Consider the following 26,311-nt stretch of genomic DNA (forward strand, 5'->3'; position numbering starts at 1 on the left):
TGCCAGAAGGTGTGGAGGGGAAGGCTCGCGTTAGGTTCTTCGAGGACCGGCTGCCACGTTTTCTCAAGCTGGATCTGAAGCCTGGGTATTAGAATTAGAAATTAGAAAGGGCATCGGATCCTGTCTTTGAGGCCAAGGGATAGTTTTCATCCCAGGCCTGTAATCATTCCCTTCCACAACTTGAAAGGTCACCAGAGGGTCCTGGAGACGGGCAAGGTGAGGTGAGACCTGGCTCCCACCTCACCTTACAGCAAATTATGTTGAGTCATCCTGTGACCCTGAAAATTATATTGACAACTCCGTCAAGTCTTTCAATAATCTGACTACTGCCTTGGTCTTCGCTAAATCCTCGAAGGGCTACGATTGGAGCGATGATTTGCAGCTCAGACTAACTCAGGCTCTAATCTAAACTCTTTCCCTATCTTGGTGTTGTTGTCTGAAATTGTTATCTTTTATCCTGTTGAAGGGAGTTGTTATTCTGTGAGCACCAATTGAATGTCTTCTTCTTCTCCTCGAGTGTTCCAGGGACTCGGATTATCTTATCTCAGTTATGGCAGATGTGCCGTGTGCTTATTATCCGTTGTCTTCTATTATCCGAGCGTTAATCATGGCAGAACCGAGTGGTGCCATTGCCGAAGGGTGGGTGGTGGTGGATGTAGGTCTTCACGGGTGAGTCTAAAATGCGGGACGGGCATTCATTCCCCATTCCCTTGTTGGCCCTTCTTTTCTTCTCATTTTGGAGAAGGTATCCTGAGGGTAACGACAGTCTGGCCGTGGGGTTAATCCTCCGGGTCCTCAGTCTTATTGAGGAATGTCCCCTTGGATCTATTGTGTTGGTGATTCTTTTGTATTTTTGTTATTATGGGAGGGTTTATGTGTTGTTGACTTTATCCTACTCTGGTACAGACGGGGCTTTTATCCGTGAAAGGAGCAGTTTGTGGAAACGTTGGTGCCTCTGGTGTAAAGAGAGTTGGAGGAGGGGGTAATGGCGCACGCCCGATTGTGGTGTGAAAATCTGTTCCTGTCTCTCTGTCGCCTAACTAATGGCAGCAGTTAATCTGCAAATTTTCTCAGGGAATGTACGGGGCATCCATCACCCTATCAGAAGGAAAAAGATCCTTTCCTTTCGTAAGGAGAAAGTCGACATAGCTTTATTACTGGAAGCCCATCTGGATGATGAGGAACACTTTAAATTGAGGCAGGATTGGGTGGGGCAGGTTTTTTCACCTCCTTTTCCTCAAATAGGAGGGGTGTGGCAATCCTTATGAATAAAAATATCCCTTTTAAGGTTGAAACCTGCACCAAGGACAAAGGAGGGAGATATGTGATCATTAGAGGTTTGGTGAATGGAGATGTTGTTTCAATAATGAATCTTTATGGATCCCCGATTACTCCCGGAGTTCATTACGAAGGTTTTTGTGAATTTTGTACAGTTAGCTTCGACTAACTCTTTGTGGTTGGTGACTTCAATTGCCACTTAAATTCTCTGGTAGATAAGCTCCCGGTTACCAGGAACCCCCCCCCCCCCCCCCCACTCACGCTGCAAGCTAGGGTGTTGGCCTCGGCTTGTCAGGAGGTGGGTTATGTGGATGTTGGGAGAACTTTGTACCCGAGGAGCAGAGATTTTACCTTCTTTCCAGCCCCACATCATTGTCATACTCGAATCAGCAATTTGTTTGTGCCGAGGACGATCCTACACCTGGTGTCCACTTGCACCACAGGGAGCATCGTAATCACAGACCTTCCCCCGTTTGTCTGGAGTTTCTGCTCAGGGGCTCACCCCCAGGTCGAGAACGTGGAAGTTTGATGCCTCCCTGATAAGAGACACTTCATTTACGGCACACTTTACGGAATAGTTTGAGTTCTTCCTTTCGGTTAACTCGACTCCTGGTATTTCCCCCTCCATTTTGTGGGAGACGTGTAAAGTTTATGCTCGGGGCTGATCATGTCTTACACTGCTAATAAAAGGTGCAGGATGTTGGAGAACCAGCGGCATCTGGAGGTTTGTTTGGTGAAGGTGGAGGAGAATCATATGGAGGGCCCGAGTCGGCTACTGTTGAAGGAGGATAACACGGCAAGAGTGCTTTGGGTTCACACGGCAAGAGCGGCTTTGGGTTAACACGGCAAGGGCGGCTTTGGGTTAACACGACAAGAGCGGCTTTGGGTCAACACGGCGGAGCAGCTTTGGGCTCCCTATTGTCCCAACAGAAAAGTTGGACGTTTGCGAGGCAGAAGTTGTACGAGTTTGGGGAATAAGCTGAGCAAATACTTAGCCTGTTTGACAAAGAAAAGGTCGACTTTAGAGCAATTCCCTCTGTTCAGCTTCGGAGAGGGAAAAGGGTCATGAAGACAAACTAGTATTTCAGGAATTCAATGCAGGATTATACAAGTCTGAGCAATATTCTGATGTGTTGGTGAGTGTGGAACATGTTTTCTCTTCCCTGAAGCTTCTGGAGGCCTCAGAAAGCCATTGTGAGGCTCTTAACGCTCCCCTTTCGAGGGAAGAGTATTGAAGGCCATGAAGGAGCTGCAGCCGGGTAAAGCCCGGGACCGGATGTCTGTGGGTGAGTTTTATCGGGGGATTGAAGATTTGTTGTTGGACCCGTTGATAGATATGTATTGTCACTCTTTTGACTCAGGGATGCTGCCACCGACTCTTGGTGAGGTTAATATCTCTTTGATCCTGAAGGTGGGCAAGGACCCAAGGAGTGGGCCTCTTATCGCCCAATCTCTCTTTTGAATGTTGACTTGAAACTGCGATCTTATGTTTTGGCGATAAGGCTGGCGGACATCCTTCTGACAATCGTGCGGGAGGACCAGACTGGGTTTATACGGAGAAGGTTTTCCAGTAACAACGTTGGAAGGTTGCTGAATGTGATTCAGGCTTTTCAGAAATATGCACTGGATGGGCTGCTGATCTCCTTCGATGCAGAGAAAGCTTTTGCTCGAGTTGAGTGGAATTATCTGGTGTATCCGCTGCGAGGCTTCGGGTTGGGTGAGGTTTATATTGAGTGGATTCAATTGATACATCACAAACCGGCAGCGGCGGTGCTCACCAATGGTTTAAGGGCATCAAACCTTGAGCTTCAGAGAGGGACAAGACTGGACTGCCCTCTGTCCCCCTTGCTGTTTGCATTGGCCATTGAGCCCTTGCTGGAGGATATCAGGTCAGATCCTCTGATATCGGGACTGGGGAGTGGCGTGAGGCAGCACACGATCACTCTGTGTGCAGATGACGGGCTGCTGATGATGTCGATCCCCAGTGTTTCAGTCCTGGTCATTATTGGAGTAGTGGGTAGATTTAGTGCCTTCTCCGGTTACGAGATCAATTTTACTGAGTCCAAGGCCATGCCGGTGGGGAGGGGTTGAGGTGTAAGCCCCCTCCTCTTGCTAACTTCCCCTTCAGATGCCCCCCCACCCCCACCATGCCATTTAAAAACCGGTGAATGTCAATGGCCCCTCTTTCAGGCAGCTGTATGGGGCCAACTTTTCACAGCTGATGGTGACTATTAGGTGGGACCTTGCCCGGTGGTCGGCTCTTCCGATTTCATGGCGAGGATTGCCTTCATTAAAGTGAATGTGTTGCCCAGACTGTTGTACCCTCTGCAGATGCTGCCTATACTGCTGTCAACCAGAGTTGTTAGGGGAATTAATCAAATCAGGGCAGGACCTACTCAGTTAATGGTAGGGAGTTGGGGACAGTTACAGAACAAAGAGATCTAGGAGTACAGGTTCACAGCTCCTTGTAGGTGGAGTCGCAGGTGGACTGGGTGGTGAAGAAGGCATTCAGTATGCTCAGTTTTATTGGTTAGAATATTGAACACCGGAGTTGGGATGACTTATTCAAGTTGGACAAGACATTGGTAAGACCGCAGATGGATAGGCTGGGACTTTTTTTCCCTGGAGCGTAGGAGGCTTAGGTGTGACCTTATAGAAGTCTACAAAATAATGAGGAACATAGAAAAGGTATATAGTCAACATATTTTCCCTCAGGTAGAGGTAGAGGAGTCTAGAACTAGAGGGCATAGGTTTAAGGTGAGAGAAGAGAGATACAAAAAGACCAGAGGAGAAGTTTCTTTACATAGAAATGAAATGAAAAGAAAAATTGCTTATTGTCACAAGTAGGCTTCAAATGAAGTTACTGTGAAAAGCCCCTAGTCGCCACATATGGGGAATAGGTATTGGAGACGAGGTATTGGGGAATGAGAGGAAGGAATATTCCATAGAAACTAGAATTCTCTGATCTGAATTTCTATCCTGTGCTGAGTGTTGACTTTTGTAAACTCCTTTTACAGATATTACAAGAGGAGGAATTACAGACAGAAATCTCAATTGTCACGTCTCGGTCTTACAGAGTCACTCCTTGGGATCTGAGTATCATCGGACTTTGAATCTAGAAGGAGAAATGTTTGCCCGATCTGTCGGCATCAAAAGATTTTAACCATCAGTGTGACTGGAAAAGCACCGAGACACACACACCCGAGTGAGAGTGTTCCAGGGGACTGACTGTGGAAAGAGTCCAAGTCTCGGTCCTAGAGGAGCTCCCGCCAGTGGCCACTGTCTATGCCGATTTCGGGGGTTTCCCCGTTTTTTTGCTCCCCCCCCCCCCCCCCACCTCCGATTTCTGGCAGCCTTTGGGGCTCTCCCGGGCGCCCAGCCGAGCCGGTTTCAGAACCGGCGAGGAACCCCACGCGAGTGTCTGGCGGCCGGAGCTGGGGTATCGGGCCCGGGACGCACGCATTTGGAGCAACGGGGGCGGAGCCAAACTGAGGATGAGGCGGCAGGCCCGAAGCCAGGGAGCAATGTAGTGGAGATGTTCCACACCGGGTGGCTCCCGCCTAGAGTGTGTTTTTTTAAGAAGTCGGAAATCCGGTCCCAGGGGACGTTTTGAGGAATATTTTTAATAAATATTTTTGAAGACATTTTTTTTTTAGATTGAAGGAAGAAAAAGAAAAACAATAAGTCGTTAAAAGATAAAAAAGGGCTGTCCGTCCGGGCCTGGGCGGGAATGGCGCATCCTCGGGGTTGGCAGTGACTCACCCGGCGGCCTGTCCTCACTCTCCGGGTGTGGGGATGTCGGAGCCCCCCCCAGGTGTGGGGATGTCGGAGCCCCCCCCCCCCCCGGTGTGGGGATGTCGGAGCCCCCCCCGGGTGTGGGGATGTCGGAGCCCCCCCCCTCCGCTGTACCACGAGCGGCAGCGTCTGGAGCTCTGTGCCCTCCACACCCTCAACAACCTCCTGCAGCAGCCGCTCTTCACCCAGCAGCAGCTGGACGGGCTGAGCTGGCTCCCGACTCACTGGTGAATCCACATCGCAGTTTGTTAGGAACTGGGAACTATGATGTCAACGTCCTCATGGCCGCCTTGCTAACTCAAGGTCTCGCTGCGATTTGGTGGGATAAACGCAAGTCGCTCAGCAGCTTGGTGCTGAGCCGGGTCCATGGCTTCATCCTCAACATTCCCTCCAACATGACGCGATGTGGGACGAGATGCGGAGGGTGGTGGAGGCTAACAGAGGACTCCGAGCAAATCTGAGAAATGTGGGCTTGCCCGAAGGGACAGAGGGCTCAAGGCCAACAGAGTACTTTGCTAAGGTGCTGGCGGAGTTGATGGGAGAGAGTGAGAACCCCTCCCGGTTTGAGCTGGACCGAGCTCATCGGTCGTTAAGGCCAAAGCCCAAAGTAAATGAACCGCCAGGAGCAGTAATTATCTGCTTCCATAAATACCACATGAAGGAGAAGGTGTTAAGCTGGGCGAAGCAGAAGCGCGAGGTGCAGTGGGATAGTGTGGAGTTTGGGTTTACCAGACTTGATGGTGGAGTTGGCAAAGAGACGAGCACCATTCGGCCGAGTAAAGGCAACATTTACAACAAGGGGGTGCGACATGGTGTAGTATACCCGGCGAAGCTGAGGGTGACGTATAACAGTGGAGGCGGTTGAGGCGTTCGTGCAGGCAGAAGGCTTGGGACAGACGTGAGGAGCGGAGCTGGAAGAGAGACTGTGGACTGTGGACGGGGAGCTGGAAAATGTATAAATGCTATAACTTTCTTTTCATTGTCGTGTATTGTAATTTTCTTTACTTCACATTGTTACAGATTTTTATTGTTTGGGTTCATTGGCATTCTGTGTTGCGATGGTTATATGTTATTTCAATGAATTGTATGGGATGGATTGTTGTTTTTCTCTGGGGCTGGGTGGGAGGTGACAGTATACCTTGGGGGGGAGGAACCTGTGCAAGCTAACTAAAGTTGGCTAGTGAACGGAGGTGAGGTGAGAGGAGGGCTGCGGACATTGGAGCCTGGTTGGCAGGTTTTGATGGGCCTACGAGCCGAGCAAGGGGGGGGTGGGGTCGATACAGGGAGACTTTTTTTTGAGAGGAAGTGCAGGGGGGGAATTCTGGGAGGGGTGGGAAGGGGTTCGATGTTAACAATGCTTAGGGGTGGGTAAGGCTCATGGGGCAGGGCCCGGTGGTATGATGATGGTGGTTAAGAAGGGTGGGGGGGGGGGATTGAGAGACCCTCAGTTAGGATAGTCATGTGGAACGTGAGGGGGTTGGGAGGTCCAGTCAAGAGGTCAAGGGTGCTTGCGCATCTTAAAGGTTTGAAAGCTGATGTAGCAATGCTGCAGAAGACTCACTTGAGGGTGAAGGACCAGGTGAGACTTAAAAAGGGGTTGGTTAGTCAGATGTTTCACTCTGGATTTGACGGAAGGGCTCGAGGGATAGCGGTAATGGTCAGCAAAAGAGTACGCTTCCAGATGGAGAAGGTGGTGGCAGATCAGGGAGGTAGGTATGTGATTGTGACAGGGGCACTGGAGGGGAGGTTAGTGGCGCTAGTAAGTGTATACGGTCCCAATTGGGACGATGTGGCATTCGCAAAGAAGGTGTTTGGGGCTGTCCCTGACTTGGACACACACAAACTGAGTGGGGTTGGAACTTGGTGTAGGAGCCAAGGTTAGACAGGTCACGGCTGCGCTCTCTGGTCCCATCGGGGGGGGTGAAGGCGTTGGCTGGGCTAATGGTGGAAATGGGAGGGGTGGCCCCGTGGAGGTTTCTGTGAGAATTTACGTTCCTTTTGCCCTCAGTCTGGTCTCAGTAATAGTAAAGTACAACTGGAACAGTCGGTCATATAAGGGCCTGCCCAGGGCTGGGGCTTGTAATAAGGCCTGTTTTAAGAGACGGAAGGCTTTGAGGGCCTCGGTGGCGAGAGTAAAAGTCCCTTCCTTGCTGGCGTAAGGCGTCAGCAGCTTAGTATAGACAGCGATGTTTGGTATCCACTGCCTACAATAATTTACCATGCCCAGCCAGTGACAGACCTCCTTGGCTGTGGTAGGGGCGGGGAGTTGGCACATAGGTTCAATTCAACTGGTTTCGAGACTTCTTTCTGTGGCTGTGAGTAGGACTCCCAGGAACTTGACTTTTGTCTGGGCCACCAGTACCTGGGATTGTGAAACAACATAGCCCAGTGAGGATAGGTGATTTAATAATTGTATCACATCTTCCCTGTTACTGGGCTCATCGGGGCTGACTATCAACAGGTCATCTACGTACTGTACGAGAGTGGAACCATGTTTCAAATTCAGAGTCTGGAGTTGAGTCTGCAGACATCTGGAGAAGAGAGTGGGTGAGTTAACAAATCCCTGTGGAAGTCGGGTCCAGGTATACTGCTGTCCATTGTAGGTGAAGGCAAACAAATACCGGCTTTCAAGCGCGAGTGGGAGAGCAAAGAAAGCGTGTTGGAGGTTGACTATGGCGAAGACCCGGGCTCAGGCTGGGATTTGAGCCAGTATGTGGGCGGGATTAGGGACGAGGGCATGTAATGGCTGCGCGATGGCATTAATTGAACGCAAGTCCTGTACTAGCCGGTACTGGTCCGGTTTGCCTGGTTTGGACACCGCAAAGTATGGGTGTGTTACATTCAGATTGGCACGGGACCAGGATCCCCTGTTGCAACAGTCCTTGGATTAATCTGGCTACAGATGGGATGGCTTGGAGTTTTAGGGGCTTTGTCGAATGGAGGGCGGAGTCACATGGTCCTTAATGGGTGTAACCTCCGCCTGTCCCACCTGTGACGGGTGATCCGCCCAAACCTGCGGGTTAACATATTCCAAAACGTCGCGCCCCAGATGATGCTGGAGTCGGGTGTTAACCGTCTCGGGCCTCAGAGTACCGTATGGAAGTGCCGTCTGGCAGTACTTGGAGTGCATATTCTGTCAGATCCGATTGGTCCACCGCCCTCCTTACCATAAGCCCCAGATCCTTGGTATGGTATGGGTTGTGGACCTGGCGTGTAATATGGGGGGCCACGGAGGCGGATTGTTGCCATAAATGTGGTGGTATTGTAACAAAGTCGGCTGTACCTTCTTGTCCCGTGACTGTGGCTGTAATCGTGATTGGCCATCCGGTCCCAACTAACGACCGATATTTGTCCTCTAATTCCCGGCTCTGTCCGGTTCTGTCATAAGCCAGGGTAACGTGGGACAGCGAATGTTCTATGTCCAACGTCCACCACTGGGGTGTAGTAGAGACATAACACTGTTGTCTCGGCCTCCATGATTGAACCATTACCCCCTTGTCCCCGCATTCCAGCCGCAGCTGGAAGATACACAGTAGATCTCGGGCCAGCAAATTGCAGTCCAATCCGGTGGTGACGACAAATTGATGATCTGTCGACTCATTCTCATAAGTTGCCTTCACCGATTCTGAAATGGGATACTGACGCACCTGGCCTTGGAACCCCAACAAATGCTGGGTGTGGTCGGATAGTGGTAGCTGGAGTTCCGATTGCACTGAAGACATGGCTGCTCCGGTGTCGATCATAGATGGGTAATGTTGATCTCCTATCTGCAGAGAAATGATGGGTTCTCTGTCCGAATGGAGAGTCCGTATGACTAAATTGGCTTGCCAGTCTTGTGGGAAGGGGTTTGCTTGGGGGACGTCGGTGTGCCTCGTCTGCCCTCCCCTTGGTGGGTACCCCCTCCTTTGCGTTGGGTATCCTCCTCCTGCCACCTGTCTTCTAAATGGACATTCCTGCTGCCAGTGATCTGCGTGGCCACAGTTGAAACATGTATTATTCCCTCTATATCCCGGCCTTCTTCCGGTGGACCAATGGCCCCGCAGAGGGAGTGGCAGTTGCAAGGTTGCTGGTGCATACGGCGGGCCATGGAGAGGGGCTGAAGATCCATTTGGGTGGGTTTGATATCCTCCCCCGTGTTGATCCACCCACCCGAGGTCACAATATTGGGGTTCCAGCTGGTAAGCCACCGTACCTGCGCTCGGTTCGGGTCTCGGATCGTCCTTTTTTGTGACATACTCGGTCTTAATTTGTAACTGGGCCTCCTTCTTGGCCTCCGCCCTCCTTCCAGTAAAATCTAACTGTCTGGGCCATCTGGGAAGGGTCGTTCTCTGTCCAACTCATGTTATTACACTTCACAGCGGTGGCCACGGAAGGTGGTAGGCAATGCATTAACATAGCACAATATTGAGGGGAATTCTGACCATTTTGATATGGTAAGTCACCTGATTGCCCACGATAGATTTCATTAAAGCGTTCCAGAAATTCCTCTGGCTCCTCAGTCTTTTTGGGTTTGATATCTAGGATGGCAGAGATGTTTATGGGCTTTTGAAATGTGGCACTTAGTGCATTCAGGATTTGTGCCGGTCTATCATCGTCCAGGGCATGGGCCTGTTGAAGTGCCGCGTGGTCGGCATAATTCAAATGGTTGAGATGACTGCGGTATTCGGCTGGGGTTAAGACCTGTTGGACTAGGGCCCAGAGGTCCCTAGAGTCTGCTTGATAAACTGAGATGGTGGTTCTCAGATAGTCCAAAAAGCATCAGGGAATTTCTTCCTGTCTGGGATTGCAGCTAGAATAGCCACCATCTCACTGGGTCTCCACGGAAAGTAAACATCTATCGTGGGCTGAGCTGCCGCTGTAGCGACATCAGGGTTGGGCATTTCCTAATCGGTAACTGTCTCGGAGTCTCGCTAGGGGGCGTCAAAGGTGGTGCAGGTAGGGGAGATTCCTCTTCAGAGGCGTCGGAGTACTTCCCTTCTGATATGGGGGGCTCCGGTTCTTCAGAACCGTCCCTGCCCTCGTCCCGTGGTAACAAAATTTTCTGTCCTGTCATCTTGGCCTTAAAGGATCTAGGTCGTAGGCGTAATTATTTCCGGGTGGTCTCAAGATGCCTTTTTCATTGTCCGAGATCGGGTCCTCCAGCCGACCTGGCTTGTTTCACGGGGTTTCCCTTTTCTAACGGGTGTCGGGGGTGAGGAAGTAGGACCTGAGCTATCAATTGAAGGAGCTGGCAGCGGTGCCTCCGGAGCTACTAGACGATCGGCCAGAGGGGGAGGGATAATCGTCTGGGCCTGTGAGACTGAGTCTAAAGGGACTGGAGTGGCCAGAATGATTTGAATCTGTGGAACAGCGACTGGATATAAATTATGATACCCTGGCGGCTCCGGAGGTGGCAAAGGCAATGCCTCTGGTGCCGTCGGGACCCTACCGGACATGGTCCAATTCTCTAGGTCGTTGTCTACCTCTGTCAATGCAAGGCCAACCATTGAACTACATAGTCCACTTTTCTCACTCGAGTCTGCCCTTTTCGGTGTCTCCCTTTCCTTCTGTGATGGGGCTGGTTTAGCACACTGGGCTAAATTGCTGGCTTTGAAAGCAGACCAAGGCAGGGCAGCAGCACGGTTCAATTCCCGTACCAGGCTCCCCAAACAGGCGCCGGAATGTAGCAACTAGGGGCTTTTCACAGTAACTTCATTTGAAGCCTACTTGTGACAATAAGCAATTTTAATTTCATTTTTTCATTTTCTGTGCGCGTTTTTTGAATGCATACTCCTTTTTCAGAGTTTTCTGGTTCCCCCCTTCAATAATTGATATTGCCATTTTAGGGGCATTTTCTTGCCAATTTGATAACAGGGTTTTATCTTTCTCCTCTTGGCAATATTGCCTCCATAATCCAATTAACTCTTTGGCCTTCATTCCCTATTCTTTTTCCAGATTTTCTCCTGAATTTTCTTAACGATTTCCAAATCTTTGGTTCCCCCTAGTGGCCATTCATCTCCCAATTTCTTATTCAGAGCTGCGGAAAACTGCCTAAAGTCCCTTCCTTGGTCTGGGTATTTACCACATAATGCTTGTAACGAACTACCTGGGTCATTCGTGTTATCTAAACAATTCCCCATAATCTCGAACTATTCCTCAGACTGCGTTGTTCGCCACTACAGTCCAAGAATGCAACTTAACTTAATCAATTCTAGTTTTCAACACACACGGAATTGAATTATCCCTGATATTCCCTCAGTTCTCTAATCGGCTTTTAACTGAACTATCACTAGGATATTCCCTCAGTTTCTAACTGAATTATCACTAGGATATTCCCTCAGTTCTCATCGACCCTCAGTCGTACCTACATCGACTGAAATTTAATTTTTCTAATCCGCCAGACTGACCTTTGATCTCGTCGAGACAATCTTACATGACCATGGGTGAGTGATCAAACTTTTATCAGACTACGAGACAGAGGAAAACCAACATGGTTATTTTCCAACCACTCACATCGTGGGCCCATTTCCTCTCTCTCTGTCCAAGACTAGTTTAATTCTGATTTCGCAGATGACCGGTGATCGTCTGTTGAGATCCCACTTCTGACACCAAATGAGAATTTTTGCCCTCAGTCTGGTCTCAGTAAATATACCGAGTCGGATTGTAGGTAAAACAATTTACTTTATTTGTGCAGCTTTCAAGCTGACTCACTGTGCCAGAGTCTTGTCGAATCCCCAGAGTGAGTGAGGTACAGAACAAAGACTTTGTCTCATATACATTGGTATAAAAAAATGAGGTTACACACACGACCAAGTAAGGTAACTTGGCAATTGTAGGGTTTCCCATAGGTTCTCTCACATTCCTTAACCCAGCCATATAAGGTAATCTTAGCAATTACTGGTCCCAATAGGCTGCCCTCACATTCCTTTTGCCTGAGGCCCCTGTGATCACCCATCCCCATCACCATAATACTCCTGACTTGGCCTAGCTACCCACCATGCTTCAGTGCCATCCCCTTTTGTTCATTTCCTCATTTGTTCTTTGTTTGGTGCAGGCATAATGGGCCGAATGGCCTCCTTCTGCACTGTATGGTTCTAACTCAGTAATTCAATTAACAGGGACTCCACGTTGCTGCCTGTGCCACTGATGATAGGCCTGGCTCAGCAGCTCATTGTCTGTGTCTCTGATTAATGTGCTCAAGTCAGCAAAACCCATCATGCCCCTTACTTTAGTTTGTGATGCTCCATCTTAACATAATTCATATTTCCACACACAATATCCATATATTGTAGGTATCTCTGCATTGGCCCACTCTAACAGATCAGAGACAAATGTATTTATTTTAGATCTACCTGTAGTGGGGGAAAAACACTATTTACTATCCAGGATAAAATACATGTCCTTCATCAGCTTTTGTGGGTCATTTCAGTGGAAATGTGCTCTCCCAGGTTCAAAGAGCATCAGCCCACTGGAAGCAAAGTCGTGAGACCGGCCAGAATCGACCCACTGTGCAGAACCTTGGTTAGACCCCAGCTGGAGTACTGTGTGCAGTTTTACTCCCCTCACCTTCGGAAAGATATTATTGCCACAGAGGGAGGGCAGTGAAGGTTCACCAGACTTGTTCCAGGGATGGCAGGACTGTCCTATGAAGAGCGAATGGGGAAACTGGGCCTGTATTTTCTACAGTCTCGAAGAATGAAAGGTAACCATAAGACATAGGAGCAGAATTAGGCCACTCAGCCCATCGAGTCTGCTCCGCCATTCAATCATGGCTGAGGTGATCTCATAGAAACTTATAAAATACTGAAAGGAATAGACAGGGTGGGTGCAGGTGAGATGCTTCCGCTGGTTGGGGAATCCAGAATCAGGACACAATTTCAAAATAAGGGGGAAACCACTTAGGATCAGTCTTCTCTCGGAGGAGACATTTCTTTACTCAGAGGGTTGTGAATCTTTGGAATTGTCTACCCCAGAGGGCTGTGGGAGCTCAGTCACTGAGTGTGTTTAAAGCAGAGACTGACAGATTTCTAAATACCAATAACACAAAGGGATATGGGGATAGTGGGGAAAAAGACATTGAAGTGGATGATCAGCCATGAACGCACTGAAGGGTGTCATGAAGCATGCTAATGTTATCTGTTGGGTATCCCAACTTGGAACATCGGTTCATGGCGGTGTATAGATTGATTTTGTTTTGGTGTGAGGAGACAAACGAGACCCCAGTGAGAATAAATAGCCCAGTCATCGTGTAACAATTATTAAAGACTATTTATTAAAGTAAAGAAAGACAAATACACACAAACAAGATGACTCTATTCTCACGCGATTCAGATGTGTGAACTACTAAACGCCACAATTTGTAGAGAACATACTCCTGGTTACATAATATATCTACAATCCTGAGCTCTGTAAGACTTCCCCTGTTCCCAAATTAAATAACCAGCTACAGTTACCACACAGTACTGGGATGATACTCAAGTCTGGGCAAACGTCTTTCTCTGATCCAGGGAAGATATTACAGAGGACTGTGGGAGCTCAGTCATTGAGTGTGTTTAAAGCAGAGACTGACAGATTTCTAAATACCAATAACACAAAGGGATATGGGGATAGTGTGGGGGAAAAGGCATTGAAGTGGATGATCATCCATGATCGTATTGAATGGTGGAGCAGGCTCGACGGGCTGAATGGTCAACGCCTGCTCCTATGTTCCAATGATACAAAGATAGGTAGGAAAGTAAATTGTGAAGAGGACATACGGAGGTTACAAAGGGATATAGATAGGTTAAGTGAGTGGGAAACTATCTGCCAAATGGAGTATTATGTGGGAAAATGTGAAATTATCCATTTTGGCAGGAAGAATAAAAAAGCTTATTATCTAAATGGTCAGAGATTGCAGAGCTCTGAGATTCAGAGGGATCTGGGTGTCCAAGAGCATGAATCACAAAAGGCACAGCTACAGCAAGTAATTAGGAAAGCTAATATAATGTTATTGTTTATTGTGAGGGGAATTGAATACAGAAGTAGGGAGGTTATGCTTCAGTTATACAGAACATTGCTACATCCTTTGAAATAAATCAAGAGGTTTGTCCTGAAACCCGCTGTGGTTAGTATTCAAATGCCTCGGTGGGTTTTAAACTTTCATTTGCCAGTATTTCACTTTGCATCCTGATTTGCATTGGCACAATTAACCACAGCCGGTTTGAGACCTTCTGGGTGAAAACTTTCTTCCTCATTTCCATGTCCTCTTGTTATTGACACTTCAACTAATGAGAGCAGCTGCTTTCTATCCACCGTCACTGAGCCTCAATTTTATACACGTCAATCAGGTCCCTCTCAGCCTTCTGTGCTCTAGAAAACAACCCGAGCTTATCCAGACTCTCTGCATAGGTAAAATATTCCATCCCAGGCAACAGCCTTTAATAATCTTTATTAGTGTCACAGGTAGGCTTACATCAGCACTGCAATGAAGTTACTGTGAAAATCCCCCAGTCACACATTCCGGTGCCTGTTCGGGTTCACTGAGGGAGAATTCAGAATGGCCAATTCACCCAACGCCACGTCTTTCGGGAATTGTGGGGGGAAACCGGAGCACCCGGAGAAAACCCACGCAGATACAGGGAGAACATGCAGACTCCGCACAGACAATGACCCAGGCCGGGAATCGAACCCGGGTCCCTGGAGCTGTGAAGCAACAATGCTAACCACTGTGCTGCCTGGTGAATTTCCACTGCACCTCTCCAGTGCAATCACATCCTTCCTATTGTGCGGTGACCAGAACTGCACACAGTATTCCAGCTATTACTTAACCAAAGTCCTGTACATCTCCAACATAATCTCCCTGCTCATATAACCTATGCCACGTCTGATAAAGGCAAGTGGCCCGTATGTCTTCTGAACTACCCCATTAACCTATCCTGCTGCCTTCAGGGATTTATGGACATGAACCCCAAGATTCCTCTGTTCCTCTGAGCTTCCTCGTCTCCTGCTATTCATTGACTGCTCCCTTGTTGTGTTACTCCCTCCAAAGTGCATCACCTCGCACTTGTCAGGGTTAAATTCCATCTGCCATTGATCTGCCCAATGTGCCTTTATCCTCCTGCAACTTGACCTCCTTCTTCATCGTCAACCACGCGACCAATCTTCATGACATCTACAAACTTATTTGTCATCACTGCACATTTTCTTCTGTATTGTATATAGAGCACAAACAATAAGGGTCCCAGCACTGATCGCTGTGGTACGCCACTAGACACAGGCCTCCAGTCACACAGCCTTCTACCTCCACTGTCTGTCTCCTATCACAAAGACAATTTTGGATTCAATTTGCCACATTACCCTGTATCCCATGTGCTTTTACTTTCTTTATCAGCCTACCATGCGGGACCTTGTCAAAGCTTTGCTGGAATTCATATGAACTACATCAACTACACTTCCCTCATCTGCACACCTGGTCACCTCCTCAGAAAATTCAATCAAATTTGTTATCCATGACCTCCCTGTGACAAAGCCATGCTGACTATCCTGATCAAACTTTGCCTCTCCAAGTGGAGATAGATTCCGTTCTTCAGAATTTTACCCAATAGTTTCCCTACTTCACTGGTCTGTAATACTGGAAGTCTGCAGAGGGATTTGGAAAGGTTACGTGAATGGGCCAGGGCCTGGCAGATGGAATACGATCGTGCTAGTGGCCAGATGATGCCATCGTAAAACTCACCGGCGTTTACGACGGCGTCAACACTTAGCCCCATTATCGGAGAATCCCGCCCCCCCCCCCCCCCCCATTATCGGAGAATCCCGCCCCCCATGTCAAACTGCTCAAGAACCTCACACTCCCTCTGACTGAATTCTTCACCCACATCTTCCTTCTCCAAAGGGATGACAGATCTGAAGTACTCACTTTACATCCTACCATTGTCATCCGGCTCGATGCACAGATTACACCCTCGGTCCCCAATAGGTCCTGTCCCCTCCCTGGTTATCCGCTTCCCCTTGATATAATTATGGAATATTTTGTAATATGTGAAATGAAAGTTGCCAAAGTCTCGGAGGACCATATTCTGGGAGCGAGCTGACTGGTGGTAATTTAATTTGAGGGTCACCACACCTCAGATGAGGGGCAATGTTGAGAAGGCGGGGCTTTCCTGAATAACCTCAGCCGGTACAGGAGTTGAAGCCGTGCTGCTGGCGTCGCTCTGCATCATGAACCAGCCATCTAGCCAACTGAGCTAACTGACCACTGGTATAGATTTAATAATTCCTGAAATATTAGCTATTCCCTGTCTCCCATGTAGTTTCCCAGTCCACCTCAGACAACTTGCCCCTCATACCCTGTTAGTTTTCTTCTTGATAAAGAAAAGAAAAGAACCATGTAACCACCATAGCCCACCTGCATAGCAACGTGGCTGCTTTGGAGGGGGAAGGTTCCAAACAGAAATGCAAACTAAATATTTTCTTACTTTAAATGCACTTTCACTCTGTGATCTTTGTGAAATTTGAAACCAGGTAATCGCAACAAGGCTCAAAGAACATCAGCCCACTGGAAGCAAAGTTGTGAGACCGGCCAGTACAGCAGAAAGAAACATTCCGACCCTCCCCATTGACCACTGTCAGAATGAACAAAATGCAGTCCCGAATGTAACCGAGAACAGGAACAATAACAGAATCCAACCCCTGTGATCAATTATGAACTTGGTGTCTCAGCACAATGAATTACAAAATCCCTTTCGACTTTGAGCTCTTGTGAATGGCCTCTGCCCAGTATGAACGCGCTGGTGTCCCTGCAGCTGGGATGGATCACCGAATGCCGTCCCCTATTCAGAGCAAGAGAATGGCTTCTCCCCGGTGCGGGCTCGCTGGTGCACCCGTAGGTTGGACAAGCGACTGAATCCCTTCCCACACTGAGAGCAGCTGAATGGCCTCTCCCCAGTGTGAACTCGCTGGTGTGTCTGCAGGTTGGATAACTGAGTGAAACCCTTCCCACACTGAGAGCAGGTGAATGGCCTCTCCCCAGTGTGAACTCGCCGGTGTGTCCGCAGGGTAGATGGATCACTGAATCCCTTCCCACACTGAACGCAGGTAAATGGCCTCCCCCCAGTGTGAACTCGCTTATGTACCTGCAGGTTGGATAAGTTAATGAATCCCTTCCCACACTGAGAGCAGGTGAATGGCCTCTCCCCAGTGTGAACTCGCTGGTGTGTCTGTAGGCTGCTTGACTGAGCGAATCCCATCCCACACTGAGAGCAAGTAAATGGCTTCTCCCCAGTGTGAACCCTCTGATGTCTCTGCAGGCTTGATAATTGAGTGAATCCCTTCCTACACTGAGAGCAGGTGAATGGCGTCTCCCCAGTGTGAACTCGCTGGTGTGTTTGCAGGGTGGATAACCGAGTAAAGCCCTTCCCACACTGAGACCAGGCGAATGGCCTTTCCCCAGTGTGAACCCGCTGATGTCTCTGCAGGCTGGATGGCTGAATAAATCCCTTCCCACATTGAGAGCAGGTGAATGGCCTCTCCCCAGTGTGAACTCGCTGATGTGTCTGCAGGGTGGTTGAATCACTGAATCCTTTACCACACTGAGAGCAGGTGAACAGCCTTTCCCCTGTGTGAACGCGCATGTGTGACTGCAAGTGGGACAAGCAAGTGAACCCCTTCTCACAGCGAGAGCAAGTGAATGGTCTATCCCCAGTGTGACTGCGTCGATGAGCTTCCAGCACAGATGGGGCTCTGTATCCCTTCCCACAGTCCACACATTTCCACGGTTTCTTCATGGTGACAATGTCCTTGTGTCTCTCCAGATTAGACAATCAGTTGAAGCCTTGACCACACACAGTGAATAGTCTCTCCCCGCTGTGAATGGTGTGATATTTTTCAGGCTGTGTAATTGGTTTCAGCTCTTTCCACAGTCAGTGCTCTGGAACACTCTCACTTGGGGGCGGGTCTCTATGCTTTTCCAGTCGCATTGATGTTTACAATTTTTCGAAGGTGACAGATTAGGCAAAAATTTCTCCTTCTTGATTCAAAGGCTGCTAATTTTCAGGTTCCAATGCATCGAGTGACTCCATCAGATCTCGATATGAGTAAGTTTTCTGGCTATCAATCCTCCTCTTCTAATATCCTGGAAATACAATTTACAAAGTCATCACTCAATACAGGATAAAAATTCAGAACAGACAATTCTAATTTTTATTGAACATTCTTTCCGCTGTCATATAATTTACAGTGCAGAAGGAGGCCATTCAGCCCATCGAGTCTGCACTGGCCTGCGGAAAGAGCACCCTACTTAAACCCACATCTCCACCCTACCCCCGTAACCCAGTGACCTCCACCTAACCTTTTTGGACATTCAGGGCAATTGAGCATGGCCAATCAACCTAATCTGCAAATCTTTGAACGGTGAGAGGAAACCGGAGCACCCGGAGGAAACCCACTAAGACGTGGGGAGAATGTGCAGACTCGCACAATCAGTGACCCAGGCCGGGAATCGAACCTGAGACCTTGGAGCTGTGAAGCAACAGTGCTAACTGTGCTACTGTGTCGCCCATTCCCCAAGAGCTGTAAATCTCTGTCTCACACACTCTCTCAACAGATCCTTGCTCTCCACTTCTTGTCCAGGACACAGATTATAACAAATCGGAGCTGCAGTTGTTCATTTGGCCCATCGAGCCTGCTCAACCATTCAATGAGCTCATTTACCGATCTACCTCAGCACCATTTTCCCACACTATCCCCCATATCCCTCGATATCTTCAATATCGAGAAACGGATCAATCTTGATCTTGATCTTGAAAATACTTGATGACTGAGGCTCCACAGTCCTCTGAGGTAGAGAATTCCATCCTCAAGTGAAGAAATCCCTCATCGCAGCTTTCTCTCTATTTTCCTGCCGGTTCCCCATAACCCTCGACTCCCTGGTCAATCAGAAATCGGTCCAACTCAGCGGTGAATATATTCAGTGACCCCCAGACTCCACTGGTCCCTGTGGAAGAGAAATCCAAAGACTAACAAACCTCTGAGGGAAGAGATGACTGGTAATATATAACACATCTACAGCACAATATTACACAACTACAAATAATAATAAATGTACTTTGTTACAGAACCATCAATAATATATCTAATCTGTACCAAATAACAGCACTGGACATTTCTCTGATATTAATTGACTGTCCCCTTAAATGTCAGCCATCTGCTGGGGAAACCAGCCCTTTAATTGTGAACATTTGGAAAGAGGCCATCCTTTTAGCCAGACAAATAAATGTGTCAAGCTGAGGTAGCAAAGGATGTCAATGTCTTTAAGGGAGAGAGAGACCTGAGCCGACCTTTCCAGAGTCTGCAGCCTCCCTGCATTCACTTCCTTTCCCTTCAGTTGCTGCGCATGTGCGGGGCAGAGAGACTGCGCATGTGAGCAGGAAGAGGCGTGGTACGCATGTGCTGATTTTCGTATGAGGAGTGCGCATGTGCGGGACTGAGGCGGGGAGCGGAACAAAGCGGCGCACTGACCATTGTGTGTCCGGGTCTTCCAGCCTTTCCCATTGGACACCAGCTCAGCGCGGCTGGAGGGAAAAGTCTCTCCCACCCCCACGTGGTGTTCCGCCCCTCATCGTCTGTCAGAAGGGATTGACCAATGGGAAACCGGGGCGACCGGAAGGACTCTTCTCCAGCCAATTTGTGAGTGAAGATTGAGGTTCACACAGACGGAAACGTCCTCCTGTCTCCAACATCTGTGAGTAAAACACTTTCTTTTCTCCCCCTTTCCATTTCTTTACCCATTCTGGTCTTGAATTGGTGACTTGCAACAACTGAAGGAAAAGGAAATGAATCCAGGAAGAAAGGGTGGAGACTCTGGAAATGTTGGCCCAGGATTTTTCTCATGAATTTCTATCCGTACAGACAGTGATGAATTTTGCAAACTCCTTTTACAGGATATTAGGTGAGGAGGATTCACAGCCAGAAATCTGAAACCTGATGTCACGAGAAGATCTGACAGATGGCCGCCTGAAAATCATTGAACAGCAGGACTGTACCATTTGGAGGCGGCTTCAATAGATTATCCAACCTGGAGAAACATGAGGATACCCGCACCATAGAAAATACGTGGAAATGTGGGGACTGTGGGAAGGGATTCAAAGGTTCATCTCAGCTGGAAATTCATCAATGTGGTCACACTGGGGAGAGACCATTCACCTGCTCCGTGCGCAGAAGGGATTCACAGTCAGTGTTTTTCAAACTTTTTTGCCCGGTACCCATTTTTACCAACCGGCCATCCTTCACGACCCAGCTTTTCACTTACCTCTAATGTGACAGGTGTGCCTGCTTGGTCCTCTGCTTTTCACATGCATACTTTCCCATACATGTGTTGGACACCCTTCACCTATGTGGGGCGACTGCTCGGGGGAGGGGGGGGGGGGCGGGAGTGCACTGGCTTGAATGCTCCAGGTTTTGTTTTTTTATTGATTATTCATTAGTTTCTGCTTTGGATTGATTATTTATTAGTTTCTGCTTTGGGTTGATTATTCATTAGTTTCTGTTTTGGTTTGATTATTCATTCATTTCTGTTTTGGATTGATTATTCATTCGTTTCTGTTTTGGATTGCTTATTCATTAGTTTCTGTTTTGCGTGTATTCTGGGTGTATTTTTAGTGTATTGCTGATTGTTCTGAATTCAGCTTTGTCCTTTTGCATTGTGGAATTGTTCAGAAAAAAAAGATGTAAAACTTTATCCTCTGTGCAACATCTGGGAGGAAATCAATGATTCCCCCTTTCCATTTGTTTTCTCATTCTGGCTTTGAGTTGGTGACTTGCAGCAACTGAAATGAAAGGAAGTGAATTCAGGGAGGGTGCAGACTCTGGAAAGGTTGGCCCAGGTCTCTCTCTCTCTCTTTTAGGGGCAGCATGGTAGCACAGTGGTTAGCACAGTTGCTTCACAGCTCCAGGGTCCCAGGTTCCATTCCAGCTTGGGTCACTGTCTGTGTGGAGTCTGCACGTTCTCCCTGTGTCTGCGAGGGTTTCCTCCGGGTGCTCCGGTTTCCTCCCACAGTTCAAAGATGTGCAGGTAAGGTGGATTGGCCATGCTCAATTACCCTTAGTGTCCCAAAAAAAAAAGGTTAGGTGGGGTTGCTGAGATAGGGTGGAGGTGTGGGCTTAGATAGTGTTCTCTTTCCAAGGGCCGGTGCAGACTTGATGGTCCGAATGGCCTCCTTCTGCACTGTAAATTCTATGATTCTGAAAGACATTGAGATCCTTTGCTCCCTCAGCTTGATTTGTCTGGCTAAAAGGATGGTCTCTTTCCTAATGTTCACAATTAAAGGGCTGGTTTCCCCAGGAGATGGCTGACATTTAAGGGGACAGTCAATTAATATCAGACAGAGAAATGTCCAGTGTTGTTATATGGTGCAGATTAGATATATTATTTATGGTTCAGTAATAAAGTACATTTATTATTTCCAGTTGTGTAATATTGTGCTGTAGCTACGTTATATATTTCGAGTCATCCCTTCTCTGAGGGTTGTTAGTCTCTGGATTTCTCTTCCACAGGGACCAGTGGAGTCTGGGGGGGGTCATTGAATATATTCATGGATGAGTTGGACAGATTTATATTTGACGAGGGAGTCAAGGGTTATGGGGAATAGATCATAAAATTAAGGGAAAGGCAAGATGAAGAGGGATTTCTTCACTCGAGGATGTGGTGAAGCTTTGGAATTCTCTACCCCAGAGGCCGTGGAGCCTCAGTCATCAAGTATTTTCAAGACAGAGGTTGATACACCTCCACCTATCTCAGTAACCCCACCTAACCTTTTGTTTTAGACACTAAGGGTAATTTAGCAAGGTAATTTAGGATTCTCGATATTAAAGATATTGAGGGATATGGGGAATGGTGTGAGAAAATGATGTTGAGGTAGATCGGCCAATGGTTTAACCGAATGGTTGAGCAGGCTCAATGGGCCGAATGGCCAACTGCAGCTCCCATTTGTTATGGTCTCTGTGTCCAGGACAGGAAGCAGTGAGCAGGGATCTGTCAATCAGCCTGAATCAGCACCTTTAGGAGAATTGGGAGGGTGGATATTAGATACAACAGAGAGAGAATGGAGGGAGAGTGTGTGGGATGGAGATTTACAGCTTTTGGGAAATGAGAGAGGAAAGAATGTTCCAGAGAAACTAAATTTGTCTGATCTGAATTCCAATCCCGTACTGACAGTGATGTCGTTTCTAAATTGTTTTTACAGGATATTAGAAGAAGAGGAATTATAGACAGCAACCTCAAATGTCACATCCCGATCTGACTGAGCAACTAGGTTCATCAGGCCCCGACTATCATCAGCGTTTAAATCTAGGAGGCAAAATGTTTGCCCGCTCTGTCTACTTAAGAAGATATGAAACATCAGTGTGACTGGAAAAGCACCGAGACACACACACCCGAGTGAGAGTGTTCCAGAGCACTGACTGTGGAAAGAGCTTTAACCAGTGACACAGCCTGAAAAAACATCACACCATTCACAGCGGGGAGAGACCGTACACATGTTCTGTGTGTGGACGAGGCTTCAACTGATTATCCAACCGAGAGACACATGAGGAGACCCAGAACATGGAAAAAAACGTGGAAATGGAGTGACTGTGGGAAGGGATTCAGAGCCCCATCTCAGCTGGAAGCTCATCGACGAATTCACACTGGAGAGAGGCCGTTCACCTGCTCTCAGTGTGGGAAGGAATTCACTTGTCTATCCAACCTGCAAACACACCAGCGAGTTCACACTGGGGAGAGGCCGTTCACCTGCTCTCAGTGTGGAAAGGGATTCAGTCGTTCAACCACCCTGTGGAAACATCAGCGACTTCACACTGGGAAAAGGCCGTTCACCTGCTCTCAGTGTGAGAAGCGATTCACTGAGTTATACAGCCTGAAGTCATACCAGCGAGTTCATTCTCGGGAGAAGCCATTCATCTGCTCTCAGTGTGGGAAGGGATTCAGACATACATCCACGCTACAGAGACACCAGCGAGTTCACACTGGGGAGAGGCCGTTCACCTGCTCTCAGTGTGGAAAGGGATTCAGTCGTTCAACCACCCTGTGGAAACATCAGCGACTTCACACTGGGAAAAGGCCGTTCACCTGCTCTCAGTGTGAGAAGCGATTCACTGAGTTATACAGCCTGAAGTCATACCAGCGAGTTCATTCTCGGGAGAAGCCATTCATCTGCTCTCAGTGTGGGAAGGGATTCAGACATACATCCACGCTACAGAGACACCAGCGGGTTCACACTGGGGAGAAACCATTCATCTGCTCTCAAGTGTGAGAAGCGATTCACTGAGTTTTCCAGCCTGAAGTCACACCAGCGGGTTCACTCTCGGGAGAAGCTATTCATCTGCTCTCAGTGTGGGAAGGGATTCACTTGGCTATCCGACTTGCAGAGACACCAGCGAGTTCACACTGGGGAGAGGCCGTTCACCTGCTCTCAGTGTGGGAAGGGATTCAGTCGGTTATCCAGCCTGAAGTCACACCAGGAAGTTCACACTGGGGAGCAGCCATTCACCTGCTCTTGGTGTGGGAAGGAATTCAGACATTCATCCAGCCTGCGAAAACATCAACATGTTCACACTGGGGAGAGGCCATTCCTCTGCTCTGAATGTGGGAAGGGATTTTGTAATTCATCGCACTTGCTGAGACACCAACAAGTTCACAATTAATAATGTGGGTTGGATACTGTTATTGTTTCTGCTCTCAATTTCATCCAGGACTGCATTCCCGTAACTGCCTCCCCGAACAGGTGCCGGAATGTGGCGACTAGGGGCTTTTCACAGTAACTTCATTTGAAGCCTACTTGTGACAATAAGCGATTTTCATTTCATTTCAAATTTGCCATCCTTACCCGGTCTGGCCCACATGTGACTCCAGACCCACACAGATGTGGTTGACTCTTAACTGTCCCCCACTGTAATGACCTAGCAAGCCACTCAGTTCAAGGGCAATTATGAATGGGTAACAAATGCTGACCCAGCCAGTGATGCCTCCATCCCAAGAAAAAGTTTTATCAGGTGGATCTAAAATAAATACATTTGTCTCGGTTCCATTGAGTCTACAGCACAGGGCCAGGCCAGTCAGCTCAATTGGTCTCTGTCAGTGTTCATGCTCCACATGAGCCTCCACCCACCCCTCTTCATCTCCCCCCATCAGCATCTCCTTTTATTCCTTTCTCCCTTGTCAAGATACAGCTGTTCATGCAGTATTCATGCTGTTCACCTCAACCACTCACTGTGGTAGCGAGTTCCACATTCTCACCCCTCGCTGGATAAAGAGGTTTCACTTGAAATCCCTATTGGATTATTGAAGCCCTGAAAATGGATTGAAAATGCACGCAGCATTTGACAGAGATTGGCTGAATTGTCAGCGCAGATGGGGCAGCACGGTGGCGCAGTGGTTAGCAGTGCTGCCTCACGGCGCCGAGGTCCCAGGTTCAATCCTGGCTCTGGGTCACTGTCATGTGGAGTTTGCACATTCTCCCCGTATTTGCGTGGGTTTCATCCCCACAATTGAAAGATGTGCAGGCTAGGTGGATTGGCCACGCTAAATTGCCCCTTAATTGGAAAAATGAATTGGGTACTCGAAATTTAAAAAAAAGGATTGTCAGCATGGATAGAGATAAATGTGTGTCCTGATAGACATGACAGAGATTTGTTTGAAAGGTGACCAAGGCTGGAATCTAAATGTTGAAGGGTATTTGACATATTGGAATGCATGAAGCTCGGAAAAGATGATGGGATTGCCCCTGTTCATTAAGGATTACATTAGTTCAGTACTGAGAGATCAACTTAGCCTGAAAGTTCAGGGTGTGGAATCAGCTTTGCTCGAGATAAGAAATAATAAGTTACAAGGTCTCTTGTGTGAGTAGTTAATGGGCCTCCTAACAGTAGTTACATTGTAGGTAGAGTATACAGGAAGTATTAAATAAGGCTTGTAATTAATGTACCACAATAATCATGGGTGACTTTAGGCATCAGTTAGGACGATGAGCCTGACAAATATTAATCATGAGGAAGTGACACCACAATGAGAAACTGACATCACACATCAGCAAGGTGACCGATATCCTTCAGAGACCAATCAGACATTGATCGTGCCCCATTTAACCAATCAGGGACTGATCATGGGCTGCTTGGGCCAATCAGAACCACAGGAAACTACCAGCCATGCGTAGAGGTAGATACTAGAAAGGGTTAATGAGCTACAATTCTCTGGAGCTCGGTGCACAACACAACATGAAGAAAGAGGATAGACTTCAGTCAACAGAACAAGAGACAGCTCCACAGTCACCTGGAAGCTGAGAGCTGGTGATCCAGAGTGAACGGACTGATCCACTGACTTTGTTAATTATTGTGATTTTGTACTTATTACAATTAACTTAATAAATTCTGTGACAATATTCTTGTACCTGGAATGGTCTGTAACTAGTCAGGAGCTGCAGGTAACTTTCACAACATAGTCTGACATGTAATTGATTTGAGTGTTACAATTCAGATTGGAGCTTAACCCGGACCTTACAATAGGATCGAATTTCACATTCCATTTGGGTATCCTGCACTAACAGTGATTGCTTTTGTAAATTCCTTTTCCAGGATATTAGAAGGGGAGGAGTTACAGACAGAAATTTCACACCAAATATCACATCAAGATGTGACAGAGTCACTCGATTCATGGGAGCTGAATATCATCGACCTTTGAATTTAAAATGAGAATTGTCTGTTCTTCTGCTGAAAGAGATTCTTATACATCACTCAGTGTACAGACACTGAGCCAGGCTCATCCGAGTGAGGCATCACTAAAAAATTCCATTTTATATTTTGCAGCTCACCCAAAGATGGAAATTTCAGCACACATTTCTCCATCTTGTATTTTTTAATGTTTTGTTTGCCTGTTAAATATCCTTGCCCTCTGGATGTTTCATTACAGAACTCAGCTCGAAGACATCAAAACTTGTATCCGGCCTTGCCTGTGTGCCCCATTCATCAATTCAACTTTGCAGCAGCTCAGTCCCAGCTTTGGAAACACCTTCATCTTTCTGTGCGGCCCCGGCCCCATTCACTGTGACAGGGTTCATACTGTCTCCGTGAGATTGTTGATGTAAAGTCACATCAGACGCACACTGCCCGATTTCCAATCCAATTTATTTAAAGGTCCCAGAAGCCTGACTCCAGCCTTAAATGTTGTTCTGATCCTGTCAGTAACATTGTTTTGGAACTCACGAGTATCACCACATAGGCAGTCATCAACATG

At 47.8% G+C, this 26,311-nt stretch overlaps 2 protein-coding genes across 8 annotated transcripts in view; one reads left to right on the top strand and one right to left on the bottom strand.

The window, feature by feature from the left end:
• LOC140422430 (uncharacterized) overlaps window positions 1-19,645 on the bottom strand; it is a 94,594-nt gene extending 74,949 nt beyond the window's left edge. Inside the window, exons 1-2 of one of the 4 annotated variants that reach the window (XM_072507446.1) lie at window positions 19,368-19,437; window positions 16,914-18,163 (exon numbers count right to left, since the gene is read on the bottom strand). In XM_072507446.1, the coding sequence (XP_072363547.1) occupies window positions 16,914-17,816 (903 nt within the window). In that variant the 5' untranslated portion in view covers window positions 17,817-18,163; window positions 19,368-19,437. Of the gene's footprint in view, window positions 1-16,913; window positions 18,164-18,349; window positions 19,025-19,357; window positions 19,444-19,548 lie in introns of those variants that run through there. The other 3 variants (XR_011947457.1, XR_011947455.1, XR_011947456.1) reach the window with 3 other exon arrangements.
• A 2-nt stretch (window positions 19,646-19,647) lies between these two features.
• Window positions 19,648-25,460, top strand: LOC140422440 (uncharacterized). Of its 4 annotated transcripts, none has more exons than XM_072507457.1 (3): window positions 19,652-19,771; window positions 19,971-20,352; window positions 22,272-25,460. In XM_072507457.1, the coding sequence occupies exon 3, from the start codon at window positions 22,614-22,616 to the stop codon at window positions 23,334-23,336; it is 723 nt and encodes a 240-aa protein (XP_072363558.1). In that variant the 5' UTR covers window positions 19,652-19,771; window positions 19,971-20,352; window positions 22,272-22,613; the 3' UTR covers window positions 23,337-25,460. The 4 variants fall into 4 exon arrangements, with proteins under 4 accessions (XP_072363559.1, XP_072363558.1, XP_072363560.1 ...); XM_072507459.1 differs by having other exon boundaries at window positions 19,971-20,259; XM_072507460.1 differs by having other exon boundaries at window positions 19,660-19,716.
• The last annotated feature ends 851 nt before the right edge of the window (window positions 25,461-26,311 follow it).

Source organism: Scyliorhinus torazame, chromosome 5, assembly GCF_047496885.1.
Source record: "Scyliorhinus torazame isolate Kashiwa2021f chromosome 5, sScyTor2.1, whole genome shotgun sequence".
Lineage (NCBI taxonomy): Eukaryota > Metazoa > Chordata > Chondrichthyes > Carcharhiniformes > Scyliorhinidae > Scyliorhinus > Scyliorhinus torazame.